The sequence below is a fragment of the Channa argus genome, chromosome 1 (assembly GCF_033026475.1).
Source record: "Channa argus isolate prfri chromosome 1, Channa argus male v1.0, whole genome shotgun sequence".
In the NCBI taxonomy this organism is placed as follows: domain Eukaryota; kingdom Metazoa; phylum Chordata; class Actinopteri; order Anabantiformes; family Channidae; genus Channa; species Channa argus.
In genome coordinates this window covers 21,710,801-21,725,142 of record NC_090197.1, presented here as the reverse complement: position 1 = coordinate 21,725,142, position 14,342 = coordinate 21,710,801, and the positions used below count along the sequence as shown (strand labels likewise).

Below are 14,342 nucleotides of genomic sequence, written 5' to 3'. Positions count from 1 at the left end.
TATATATATATATATATACACATCTACACATATGCAGAGAGCATGAGTGAAAGGAAAAAGGAAGAAATGCAGGACATTGAGGGGAAATAGTCAGTGCAGTCGTCTGTTTCTCTTCTGTGATATGCAGCACAACAGAGATCATTTTTTTCAGAAAATGTTTCATGCAATATTTACTGCCCAATTGGCTTCCTGCACACACATTCTAAATACCCTGTATGCGTCTTTCTCCACTTTATACATAACTTCATGATGCTTTATGTCTCATTCCCAGATTTGATTCTTCTGTGCCTGCAGCCCGTCAATGTTCTGCAAAAACCACTGCGACCCAGAAAACTCCAAACCCGAACGCAACTTCCCTCTCCAAAAAAACAGAAAGAAGAATTGAAAAAACACTTTTCTGTCTTCTTTTGCAGCATATCCACTCCTGCGCCGCTGCATGCAGATCCAGGTATGAGAGATATCCTCTCCCGAATATGCTGATTATTGAAAGTGTCCATCATCCGCTGGTTGTTTGCTGAATGCCCTTTTGATGGAAACCAACGGGCAAAAGAACGATGACTCCTCTTGTAAAAGAGTAAAAAGCTCTGCTGATGACTTCTTCATCTCCTGATTCTGCTCTTCTTTCCTTTCCCTCCTCCTTCACCTCTGCTCTCATTCCGCGCTCCTTCCCACTCCTCTGGCTTTTAGACAATGCATCCCCCCAAAAAACGATCATTGTATCAGAGTGTCTGAGTGTAGTAGAGTGCAGCTGTGAGAGTGGCTGAGTGTATGTGAGCGAGTTTTGGTGTGTGTGTGTGTGTGTATGTGTGTGTATATGTGTGTGTTTGTGTGTGCTCTTGGTATGACTCTGCAGCACGTCTGGGTCCTGCTGCGGTACACTGGTACTTAGCTGGCTCTGCCTCACTGTGAATTTGTATGTGTTTATGTGTTTTTGTGTGTTGGTCATGAGTGTGTTGGTCTGCATCCCCATGACACAGCAATCATCTGACCTGCCTCGTCACTATTCGGAGATGTTGGGAGTTCCCGGGGCGTGGCATCGCCAGTTGGACTACACCTTCGCTGTGCACTCATTCATAATCTGACTCTGGATTACACTGATGAATGAAGGAAAAGCAAGCGAGGAAGCAAGGATTCTTTAACTATTCTTTTCTTTTCCCATCTACACATTTTAATTCGGCCATTTGCCTGCCTCTGCTCTACTTTGTAGTCTTCTGTAGTCTAGACTGTAAAACAGTATAGGGAAGGGCAGAGGTTTCTTTTCTTTATCGACTTTTTCTCTTTTTTATTAATTGTAAAGAGGGAAACAGTAGAGTAAAACTTTTGGTCGTTAAGAGAGTGCATTTGTGCCATGTAATAGATACACCTTACACGTGTATTATGTAATGGAATCCAGTGCAGCAACACTTTTTAATAATTACTAAATAATAACAAGAGATGAAAAGACGAATTTGGCGTCATTACATTGGATTACATTATAGTATAAGGTGTTTCATTTATTTTGTCCACATAACAGTTTTAAAATGTAATTAAAAAGTTTTGTAAAGCAGTGATTTTATGTCTCTGTACAGTGTATCTGTTTTTAGTTCAGGCTGTTACAGTTTAAGTGGAAATACACGCTTAAACATGGAAATATTAGGTACTGCATGTTCCCTGACAACTTATAAATAACTGGCCTTGCTTGTGTTGTTGCGTAAAGGGGTGACAGCAGTAGGTGGGTGATATTGTGAGATGGCCACCTGTGCTGTCTGCCACATCCACACAAAACACAGCGCGGACAAAGTCACTGTGAATGATTCACAGTCACACACAAACACACATAGAGAGAGAGAGAGAGTCAGAGTGTGTGTATGCAAATCAGTGCTTAGTCTTCAGTTTTTCTGTTTAACTGCAGGGTGGAAGGGGACTTCCCACTGGTTTTCAAACTTTCAATCCTTGGATAAGCTCCAGTTCAGTTAGGGCTGGACACACACACACACACACACACATAGAAACACACACACACACACAAAGGCCTCATTGTGTTTGACCCCGGATGATGAGCATGCAGGTCAAAGAGGCGCGTCATTCCTAGGCGGTTGAAAAAGGCAAGTACATGATAATGAGTACCTCTGTTTGACAGCATGCAGGCGCTCACACGCACTTTCTCTTGACTACAGCTTGCTCCCTGCGTCTTCAATTTCTTCATTTAAGCTCTTACGACACACTGTGACGACTGTGACCTCTCCCTCCCCTTATATTTTCCAGTCCCATCTACAACTACAACATCTACAACTGCCCTGGTGTATAATAAACCAGACTGCCGGGAAATAGGCATAAATACACACACACACACACACAGAGCAGTATGCTGTATGCTCATTCAGCCTGCAGTTATCTCTAGGGTTACCCGGACATATCAGGTTAATGCTAATGGTTTATTAACAATCGCATATTAAACACAGTGTTGTTCACCTCTGACATGACCGCAGCTTTAGCAAGTTTGATTTAAATGTTATTTAAATTTATTTAAATTTAAATCCCTGTATAGATTTCACCTTTAATGGAGGGGTTTAATATCCACAGGTTAGTGCAAATATTTTTTTTTTGTTTCTATTTTTTAAAACCCTCAGAATCACACCATCTTCACCTTAGGTCTAAGGAGTCTCTGAAAGGAGCCCCAGCCTCTCACAGCACACTCTCATAATGACACTGTGCCTTTAGGCGTCAAAAGAGCTGAGACAAAGTGCCGGTGTGTTTGAGGTAAACACATGGCTCCGGCACAGCTTTGCAGATGACAGAGCAATAGACCGGCGGGATGTGGTCTCACTTTCCCAGCTCTGCCGGAGCCACACATCTGCCGGGGACAGAGTGGAAAAGCTACCTGACAGCTGCCTCTCAAACATCAGATAATATTACAGGTATACCTGCTACACTTGTTTAGACGAGACAGAGAGAGAGAGAGAGAGAGAGAGAGAGAGAGAGAGAGAGAGAGCAAGCATGTTTATTAAGATACAGGCAGATAAAGGAGTTCAATATTATTTGCTTGATTTATGGAATCACCAGAGGTTGAAGAGGTTGATTTGTGAAATGTTATAGACTTTATTGCTGTTTCTTTAAGCTTGACATAGATCTTGTCATAAATAAAGACACACACTAGGCACCTTGGCTAGCTAGATGTTAAATTATGGTACACAAGAATATAATCACATAAACAAACTAAGATATTTCTTACTTGCCCTTTTGGCAAGCATTACGCAAAGGACATAGTTTGCCCACTTTTTATTTAGCAGTCTGCTGTGTTTACCTCCAGGTGTGAAAAACACTCACGTCAGTCACTTCTGTTGCAGGATGGAGGGGAGCTCTCACTACCAGCTAATGACATCACCTGAAGGATTTTAATGATGGCAGCTCAAAGCAGCCGATTATAGGACGGAGATTGATGTGCTGTACATGTTACACCACACACACACACACACACACACACAGACACAGACAGACAACGACACACACACAATGTGAACCTCATCAGCTCCATTTGGCTCTAGCCTGACATCTAGCGACACAGACTGTAATGTGAGCCTGCATGGAATGGACATGTTCATGTAACATGTCGGCATGAAGACGAATCTGTGTGTTGTAGAAAAAGAAGCTCCTGCAGTGAGTTTGTTTTGTTTCTGAGAGGCACTGATAACATGATTGTTCTCCCTTTCCTCATATTCATAATTATTGGTGTGCACATTGCTGGTTTACCATAAATGCACAGATAGAGAGTGTAAATAAAAACCATCATCACCTCTCCTGCATCTGTTTATTCTGCCTGCTGTGATGTAATGATGCAAGCTGGGTGTCGTAATGATTTGTAAATACCAGGTTGGGTGAGCTGTGTTTGGGTGGGTTTACCCTCCACTACATCCCTGCTCACCACACTGCAGAGTGACTAACACAACATGTTGTGGCTGATTTTGTGTTTTCTCAGCATTTCCTTGCCCCCAAATTACAGTGGATCTAAATTTAGTCACTATGCTCATCCACATGAAACTAATGTAGTTCTAAGTATATCCTTGAACACTTCCCCTTACGGCAGGAGTAAGGACGTTTTGTTCATTTAAAGCACACACATACACACACACGTAAACGCACCAAGTTCGTCTTTCTTCCAGTGGAGTCTGATAGGAATGAGGTCAGACACACCGATTCTCATTGCACATTATTATTATTATTGCCCGTTTCTTTTATTCAGCCAATAGGAGGCCAGGGGGAGTGGCTCGACTGAAAAACCAGGATGGAGACAGACGCTGATTGGTGTTTATATCTCGCGATGAGACTATATAACGGCGAGGTTCTCGTTGTTATGTTTACAGTAATATTGCAGAGCGCACGGGAAACAGGGAGACTATGAGAAAGCTCAGCTGCTCCATTCAACCACATGGTTCCTCAACCGCACAGACAAGCTGCGCTGCAGACAGCCAGGTTCACATAAGGGACTTGCAGTGCTGGTGCCCACAACGGCGCGTTTCGAGTCTTGCTGACCGAGTTTTCAGCCGCACAGGCAGCTGAAAGTTGCTGGTAAATAGTTACGGGAATTTCCTGTTTTTCTTTGTTTCCGTGAAGCGCAGTTGTAAAAGTTCTCAAACGGACTGAAGTAAAAAGAGACAGTGAAGAGACTTGGGTGAACTTTTGAAAAGACTTTAATCCATCAGTGTCCTGGCTCTGAAGCGCCTGAAATAAGACAGTGAGGAATATTTTTTTCGAAGTCTAGAAGGCATTTTTGCTCACTTGAACTTTGTCAAAGCACATCACTGAGCAGAGTGAGTCCACACGCTTGGAGGGAAGGATGGTGCAGCACATGAGCCAGACAGAAAGCGCCCACGCGCACTCCCCCGGCGGGGACTCCACGGACACGGGAGAAATGGATTTGGAGATGGATGCATCTCCGACCCCTGAGTCCCCGTCATCCGGGGAGAGGAGCGACTTGGCGTGGTGCAAAACTCCAACGGGGCACATCAAGAGACCCATGAACGCCTTTATGGTCTGGTCACAGATCGAGAGGAGGAAGATTATGGAGCAATCGCCGGACATGCACAACGCGGAGATCTCCAAGCGGCTGGGGAAGCGCTGGAAGCTGCTGAAAGACACAGACAAGATCCCGTTCATCCGCGAGGCGGAGCGACTCAGACTCAAACACATGGCCGACTACCCAGACTACAAGTATCGGCCCAGGAAGAAGGTGAAGTCGGGAAGCGGAGCCACTAAGCAGGCGGACCGCGGGGAAAAGAGCGGGGAGCGCAGCGCCAAAGCGGGCGTGAAAAGAAGCCCAGCGTCCAAAGGAGTGAGCAGGACGCACAAACCAGGGAGCGTAAAGGGCGCTCCCGGGCAGGACTATGTGTCTCCCGGTGACCACCAGGCGCTCTTCAAATCCAGGTCAGTGTCTGGGGCCAGGCAGATCCCAGAGAAGCGCAGCGGAGAGGCGAGACGCAGCCACATGTTCGGCGGTGCAGGGAGCCTGGAAAGCGGGCCTCCCTCTGTGGGAGTCCCGGGCAGTCCCACCCTCAGCAGCTCGGCGGAGTCCAGCGACCCGCTCAGCTTGTACGAGGAGCAGAGTCCGGCGGCCAGCGAGTCATCACACACCGCACGCCTCAGGTACACTCGCGCCTCCTCTCCAACACCATCAGCCTCACACTCTTCCTCATCTGTGTCATCCTCATCGTCAGATGAAGAGTTTGAAGACGAGCGGGTCGATCTGAACCCGAGTCCCGGATTTGAGAGCATGTCCCTGGGCGGTATGGGCTTCTCCGATGCAGAGCTGGACCGGGACTTGGACTGGAGCTTCGGAGAGTGCGGGTCGGGCTCTCACTTCGACTTTCCTGACTACTGCACCCCAGAGGTCAGTGAGATGATCTCGGGAGACTGGCTTGAGTCCACCATCTCCAACCTGGTGTTCACCTACTGAAAGGACCAGGGTGGACAGGAAACGCAATGTCCCCCCACGTTTTGAACTCTTCAACCCCCCCTTGAACAGGCGCGTGAGTCCAGACCAGAATATTTCCTTCATTCTTTCACTAAATAGAGGAGAGTGAAACAGGAAAGAATCGGTGGCCTGTGTGCGCTTTGAAGCCCAGGCACGCGCCGCTCACAGACTTGGACAGCGCTCGTAGAGCTTGACGGGCACGCGCAGACGGGGGAAATGCTTAGTCTGCATTTGGACACAGAGGAGGAGTGAATGTAAGCAGAGAGCGGTGAAACACGCGGACTCTACCCAATCCGCACAGGATAAGGACTGAGACTGAACTTTAAATCTTAATGTTATTTTGGGTCGGGGAAAAAGACACTTGGCGACGAGCTAGTCATGTTCGGTTTTGTTTAAGATATAGCGAATTCATATTGACCATCAAATTGCTATTCAGGTGTAGTTTTTTCCAAACTCGAAACAGTTTCAGTATCAACAGGCATGCTCTCCGAGATAAGGAGGATTTTGTTGTTGTTAAATGCGTAAAATGTTCATTGCTGCGTAATTACGCAATTTGTGTGACCATAGGACACAATTCACGATCACCAGCTTCTCTTTCAACGGCAGGACTTTAAACAAAGACTGACTCAAAACTTCAGAAACCTTTTTCTGAACCTTTTTAAACACTCAGTGCACAATTCAGGATCAATGTTTCCCCGACGCGCATCCTTTCTGCCTAGTGCTTCAACTTTGTAGTTCCTCTGTGTCAGATGACGTTTTTTATATCGATGTATTTATACCGGCCAAACTTTTTTATACATAGAAGTATTGTTCTCGTACAGGTCTCCTTTGTGTTTGTGCACATACACCTGTCTGTATCCAGCGCGGAAGGGCTAGAAGTGTATCTTATTTAAAAATGTCTGACTTCTCTCACTTTTAAGGAGATTTGAGTGTGTCATGATTTTCTACTTGTATTTTTGTACAAAATCTATAGAAAGGGGGTTTCCGGCAAGTGGGTAGCCTACGACATTGTTGTTTGGATCTACATTGGTGTTTTGACGTGCAGATGGGGGTTTGTTTGGCACAATCTGACCTCACGCAGTGTTTACAGTATTTACCCACATGCTTCTTAATGGCACAGTGACTCCAGTTTCACCAGCCAAGTAAACAAAGCGCCACTGAGGCTCCCAGTCTGAGTGGTGACTGTGTTTCCAGTACACTTAGACCGAAAGGATATGAGTGGAAGATCCCAGAGAGTCACTGTTTGGATAGAGCTAATACCTCTGTGTGCTTTTTATCAAGATAAGTTTTATTTGAACCACTGGATGGAATTTCACACTCATTCCACTTTGCCTAGACATTGGAGGGAGGGAGATGTATGAAGTGCTTCATCTGTTATTGCGCAAATGGCATCAAAAAATAGTATTTAACCTTTCTGTACCTGTTGGCTAAGTATAGCAGGCTAATTGTTTTCCTATATTATGGCATGGCAAATAGCATTTGTATTTCAGATTCAGGTATATGTAGCTATAGCTGTTGTGTTTAAGATTTTTAAAAGAATAATAACATGAAGATATTTATGTAAACTGACTGTACTATAAGCAAAGATTGTGTGTTTTATGTATGATGATGATGATGATGATGATGATCAACGACAGGCACTAGGACAGCCATCTTTGGACATTGTTATGTTGGAGATGATTGTGATCCAGGAGTTTTATTTCTTTTCTTTTTTTTCCTATCAGACATCTGTTCTATCATCCCTTTTTTTTTTTTTTTTTTCATTTGTGCAATAGTGTATGATCATGTCCATTGTTCAATTATGTCAATATCATTTGATGTTTTATTGCTCGAAAACCAGCCAATGTTTGGGTCAATCACTGCCTCTCAGACCTCTGTACAGATTGTCGTTTTTTAAGATTTGTTTTTCTTTTCTTCCAAGAAGGAAATAAAATCAGCTGGAACTGAAAAGTACAGTGTTTCTCTCTGTCTTGTGTGGTTTTTCCACTATCTAAACTTTTCAAAGAGAAAATGTAAGCACCATCAAGTGGTGGCTACTGTTAGATGTACACTGAAGAGATGACTGGAGCAGTCACACCTACTGACTTTCCTTTTCAATGCTGAAAGCACGCTGAAGGAAAAGTGAGCCTTCATTATCACATTCTGTAGCTGAGCCTCATTCAAGAAGCTCCAATCTGATGTCGGATGTTTACACTCGGCCGGTGCGTGCATGTGAATATGGATGCGTTCGTGTTTGCTGTAGGTAAGTGTGCAGCTGTGAATCAAAGCCAGCCAGTGAATCAATGGGAGTGGTCTCTCTCCCTCCCTTTACTCCATCTAATTCTACACGTGCAGAAAACGTGGCTGCCATGGAAACGCTGTGTTCAAGAGAGAGGTTGAAATTCGCTGGGGAGGAGTGTGCAGCTCTCGGTGTGTGTGTGTGTGTGTCAGGGGAGAAGGGACACAGACTGATCCATCAGGGTGGGGTGAGTTGAGGGGGGCACGTCAGACATTTCTGGAAGGCATGACTGGAATAAAGGAAGAGGAGGAGGTGCGTGTGTGTGTGTGCCAAAGATGGGGAGGGTGCAGAGGGGGTGTTTGTCTGTCCTGGTGGATCGTGCAGGAGACTGCTCCCAAATCCAATTAATTCCTTCTGGATGCGTTCATTTGTCTAGTACATCTGACGAGAAACAGAAAGGGAGAGAGAAAGAGACCCCTAAGGTACAGTATTTAGTGTGTATCAATTTACGCCCTATTCCACAAGAGACATTGGTAATTATTTCCATCTCTCTCTCTCTCTATCAGGAGAGCAGGGTCGTCTCCAGCTTTCCTTTGACATCTCGGGCTGGGTAATGAGAAAGATAAGGCATGGTCATTACACACACACTCCCAGCCCCATAGATGCCTGCAGTAAGCTTGACATCAGACAGGAAATAGTGTGTGAGGTGTGTTTGAGGTGTCCAATTGTCCTCAGAGTCTGATGAAGATAAAAAGATCTGGATGCCTGCCTCATCCACACAAACATGCGTTCACACACTGACCTAAATAATGACACGTGAGTGTAAACACAGAAGCTGGACTGGAGTGTGCTGGACACTTGAACTATAGCTGATAGCAAATGCAGTTATATGACTATGATGCAATTCAAAAGAAAAGAACAGATTTTTTTTTTTGACTTCCTTTACTAAAAAAGTAAGGGAATTGAGCTATTTACAACTATAACATATATATTATGTCATGGTGTTGTTTGAGTTGTGACAGCATTTGATTGAGAGGAATTAACTGTTTCCTTTTTGAAAAATCTAAATTGTAATATTTCCTACACCTTTAGTGTGCAAATAACAAAGTAATGCAATTAAACCCAATTCTACTCTACTTCTACTCCACTTAGGTAAGACGAATATGTTGGACAATGTACACCACTAAAACAGCTGCTTAGGATCGCTTAGAAGAAGTTTATTTTTTCTTCGTTATGCCCCTTTGACCAGTTCATGGCGTCTCAGAGTTGTCTAATGATGAGGGGACTCAACCTCTGGGTCGGTAAGCACTCATCTAAACTCCCCAACCCAGGGGTCGAGTCCCCTCTAAAATCTTACATATAAATGTATGTGAAGTAGTTAAACGCTATTGCTCGTCAACAAACAGCTAATGTTGTAAAGCAAAAAACACAAATTATTAGCAAATTATTTACAGGGACAGTTCTGTGTTTGTGTTTGTTTTTGATACTTTAAGTACATTTTGATGTACCATTACTTATGTGGGCTTTATAATGTTGTAATCCACAACAGTGACTTTCTTGTTCTTAATGAATTTCAACCCAATATTAGGCAACTATTGTGCCTTTTCTGGGAAGTGTTGTGATGCTTGTTGTATTTTATTTTTCATTTTTATATTTTGAATTGTTTTATGTTGCTTCTTTATAATTTTATAAAGCATTATATCCAACTCTCAAGCTTCATAGTTATATAATGTATACTTATATAATGTATGTATTCCAATACATATAAGGAATTATATGTAAGAGTAGCTGTAGCTTTAACTTCCCCCGGAACGTTACAATGATAAGATGGAAGATAAATATGCAATAAAAGGAAAATAAAGTAGCGTTTAGTCAATAGAAATGCACACACCATGTGAGTAATCACTGTCCCTGTAGGAGCATTGGTGTGATTGTTCGAAACTGAAGGCGGGACGCAAAGTCATAAAGCACGAGAAATACAAAAGACGCGCTGCCCGGGCATGCAGCCCAACTTTGTTTCATTTAATTTCAGCCACTTGCGCTCCTGTTGCGTTGCAGCTTGGAGGCTGATTTAAAAAAGCACACACAACGGTATATAAAAAAAAACAATCTGATAGATGTGTTGCGATTAAAAAAAAAAGTTTGAAACGTGAGACTAAACTTGAATCCCCAGTCACTTGTTAGCGTCCTGAGAAGAGACAAAGGAAGAGAGGCAGCACTCGGGATGTTAATGCGTAAAGTTCGGGTGAGTTGGAGCAGCGAGAGCTGGAAGGGGGCAGGTAGGCTGGAACCACCTCTTTATTGCACTTAACTTACTATAATCATTTTTTAAGACTTAATATTTGTCCACATGGTCTTTTTTTAAGTGTGCCACCAACTTGGGTGGCACATGTTGCCGTGTCATGTTAAAGATGATCGTTGAAGTTCATAAAGGGAAGGGACTGCATGCTTTTCTAACTGTATTGAAACTTATTAGATCATACGGCGTCTGATAATGATTCTCGGCTATAAACACAACCTGTGCCAGGCACGCTTCACCAAATGCTGCCTATAACTGGTGGCTGCATGCTCCAACTTTAGTGCAGTAGATGATTGTGTCAAATGAACGCTGTTGTGTCTTCTGACTGGCCCGTTTCAGCACACCAAGGGCTGGACAGCGGCTCCCTGGCACGATGTCTTTGGCTGTGTGGGTTTAATACATTTGTACATAGAGCAGTGATTACAACTTGTTTCCCTCACTCGTTTCATGGGTGGGGACTTGAATTGACAGATGCACATAGCATTACTGTACAAGTAGACACATAGTGAAGGGTTAAATGATGGGGGGAAGGTGGGGGGGGGGGGGGGGGGGGGGGGGGATAGTTGGCCTCTGGAGCTCGTGGCAGGATAAACAGGGAATTGCCCCCATTAGTTCCATCAGTAGACAAACTGTGGACTGACACAAATTGCCAAATCATTGCATCGCAACAGTTGTAAACACACGACTGTGGCTCTTTAATGGTGGGCTGCTTTCTATAACAAACAATCGGTCCTTGCAGTTAACAGACACTTCATCACATGTATGTCTGTCAATAGCAGGGCTAGTCAAAATAAATCCTGAAGGTTTATCCTGAAGGCTTCAAGCACCATATGCTTTGTGAATGACGGTCAGGATGATTTAGGGACTGTTGAGAATTTATTAGGATAGGGAGGGGGTGAAGAACAATTTTTCATCTTTAGACACTCTCTGGAGTTAGTGAAGCATAACTTTCGAACTAGTTGACTGATAGAAAATTAATCATAAATGGATTTTAGAGTGCTTTAATCACCTAATTTTGAATTCATCACTATGGGGAATTAAATCGCATTTTTTTACTATTGTCCAGCAATGTGGTTTATTTAGCCAATTATTTAAACTGAATAAAATAATCAGCAGATTACCAGTAATGAAAATAATCCTTATTTGCATCCCTAAATACTTGTAATACACATTGTAAACACTAAAATCGCAATTTACTATTTGATCCTTTTTTTTTAATTTTGCAAGGAAATTCTGAAACAAGTTATAAAGTATAAAGAGCCGAGGTGAGAAAATAAAAAAATGTCCTTGCTCTGCTTACAAGTTGGACCAAGCTTCCTTAAATATAAAACCTTCCTTCCTTGACTACATCGTCCACTCTAACCACTAGCACACAGTCCCTAACTACATCAAGTGTTGAATCATTTTGTTTACCTGGTACATCAAGTCCTGCACAGTTTATCTGGGTGACTAGGGTGCAAGGAGAAGTCGTGAGTAGAGACAGTGGCAAATAGCAGCAGGTCTTCATATTACATGCAAACCAACGCTGTAGGACACACGAGACAGTATCACTCCACCTACTCTGGGCTTACCGTGCCGAGACATTGTGGCACACTGTGTACAGCACACAGAGAGTGCATTGTTCTGCACTGTGCTGAAACATTTTAGCATGACAGAGGAATTCTGAGTCATAGGGGTAGGTGTTGCACTGTAGTATGCTTGAAAAGATAGAGACAAGTTCTGAAAACACTGAGTCTTGGATGATAATTTCAGAAGGCTTACGTGGACCAAATGAACAGTCTGGTTCATGCAGAATAGAACACTGTGCAAACATGGCTGTGAAAGGTAACACTGACACTGCAGCTACAAGAGGACATTATAATGTATTATCATGTCTCCTCAGACATGACACAGAAATTATGCTTTTTCAGTTTTGGTCTGAATCATATGGATCGGTGGTACAAAACTGCATCCAAAGACGGGCGACCTACATGCAGCTTGAATGTAAATGCTCAAATTGAAATGTGTCATTGTTACTGTGACACAACCTAAATTGCATCATCTCCTTGGACAGTTGTTATATTTGTAGCAATCAGTTTGACTGACCCTGTGATAACACGAAGGATGACAAAAGGTACAATAACATGAAAACGGAAAGCAGATTCAGCACACTTTAATAAAAAACAATACACACACAGATTGTAAAAGGTAAGTGTAGTACTTTCAGAAGTACATTTGGTTTGGCTAGCAGTGAATGCAATCACTGTGTGAAATTGTTGGGAAGCCAGTAAGGAACCATGTTTGTCACATGGGTAGAGTGAACTCCAGACGTAGTTCAGCTCTTCACCTGGAAGAGAAAAGAAGCAGTAGGTAACCTATTGCATGCATCACAGCATCTGCACTTTCTAAAGACCCAATGTGCATTGGTGTCCCCTAAAAATCCTTGTGCTGACTTTAAAAAAATATATACATATAAATAAAACAGTGCAGTCTGAGTTCATGCTAGCACCTTTGCTCCAGTGATAGCAATAGCTGTTTTTTGGTTGGTGCACCACTTTAATCTTGTGTTTATTAGATGGATTACCATGAGATGTTGTGCCGAAAAGATCAATTGTGCTGTGTTTCATGATCCCTGGTTTTACCTTTATCACCACCAGCAGATTACCATTGTTGGGAAACATCCTGACAGCTAATGGATGGGTTTCCATTATATATTCTATAGACATGCATTGTACCTGGTTTTCATATATTTCAGAATTGTAGGTTTTTAGACTTCTACCAAAACAATTTAGAGACTGTGATATAATAATGCGTGAAAAATCTCATAATTTAAATTTGTCCAGTATTTGATTTGTGGCACAACAAATGACAGCAAGCCTCGTCTCTTAGTAAATGGCTTTCGGCTTGTCCTTTCAGCGGTCACCGCAGTGGAACATGTTCCGCACATTGATTTGGCATGAGCTTTTTACACCAGATGTCCTTCCTGCAGCAACCGTCCAATTTTATCTCGGGACCAGCACCAAGGTTGCCCTTGATGGCTGGATGAGGCCACACCTGGTGGGGTGAGATTTGATCTCGGGGCCTTCTGCATCCCAACCCGATGCTCTATCCGTTGAGTCTCCAGGCCCCAAAGCCTTGACTCTACCTAATGTTTAACCCTAATTAGCAAATGTTCACATTCGAACACTGCAGAATTGGTGCAGAATATGCTGCAAATTACACCCTGACAGAGCTCAAATGAAATATAGACAGCGATTAGGAAGAATGCAGGAGGGTGTGAAAGCTGACTAGTAATAAACAGAATATGCTAAACAGCTTCAAGTAGGATTACAGCTCCATAGGGGCCTGAGGTGGTTGGAAGGTTGTCAATACCAGACGGAGGCAGACAGACTAACACCTGAGTAAACTGTTCAGGTGTTGTGGTTTGTTTTGCTCTCAGTAGATCAGTGGTGTCTCTAAGATAAAACACAGCAATAGGAGACTTGATGACAATCTGTCTTGTCCTTTCCTTCAACTGGCTGCTCACTGAGCAGCAATACAGAGAGGCTTAGTGCAGAGTCAGACAGGTGGATGATGTGAAGATACTTTTGATCACTAAACCTAAGAATCAATTCTGAAGCTCTGAGATATGTGCAAGGTCTTTAGAAAAGACATCCTTTGGTGGGCTTTAGGAGATGTCCTTACACTGTTTGAGAGATGATGGGAGACTATCAAAACATGAAAGACTTGACTCAGTTCACTATTGGGCCCTTTCATCTGTAGGGGATGATGAGTGAGTCCTCCATATTTCCTACATGTTCCAATGTTCAACTTTAAGTTATTATTATTCTCCTATGAAGAGGGGCTGCCCATTTCCTTTTTATGAATAGACTTCAAATGCAAAACAGCTCTTAAAAGGC

At 43.2% G+C, this 14,342-nt stretch overlaps 1 protein-coding gene and 1 long non-coding RNA gene across 2 annotated transcripts in view; both read left to right on the top strand.

Annotated features, from left to right (window-relative positions):
* Positions 1–3,274: 3,274 nt before the first annotated feature.
* On the top strand, positions 3,275–7,900 carry sox4a (SRY-box transcription factor 4a). Its single transcript, XM_067507295.1, has one exon. It carries the CDS (start codon positions 4,814–4,816, stop codon positions 5,927–5,929), a length of 1,116 nt encoding a protein of 371 aa, XP_067363396.1. The 5' UTR covers positions 3,275–4,813; the 3' UTR covers positions 5,930–7,900.
* A 2,272-nt stretch (positions 7,901–10,172) lies between these two features.
* LOC137128760 (uncharacterized) overlaps positions 10,173–14,342 on the top strand; it is an 86,151-nt gene continuing 81,981 nt past the window's right edge. Inside the window, exon 1 of the long non-coding RNA XR_010914641.1 lies at positions 10,173–10,444. This is a non-coding gene — a long non-coding RNA (uncharacterized lncRNA). The remainder of the gene's footprint in view (positions 10,445–14,342) is intronic.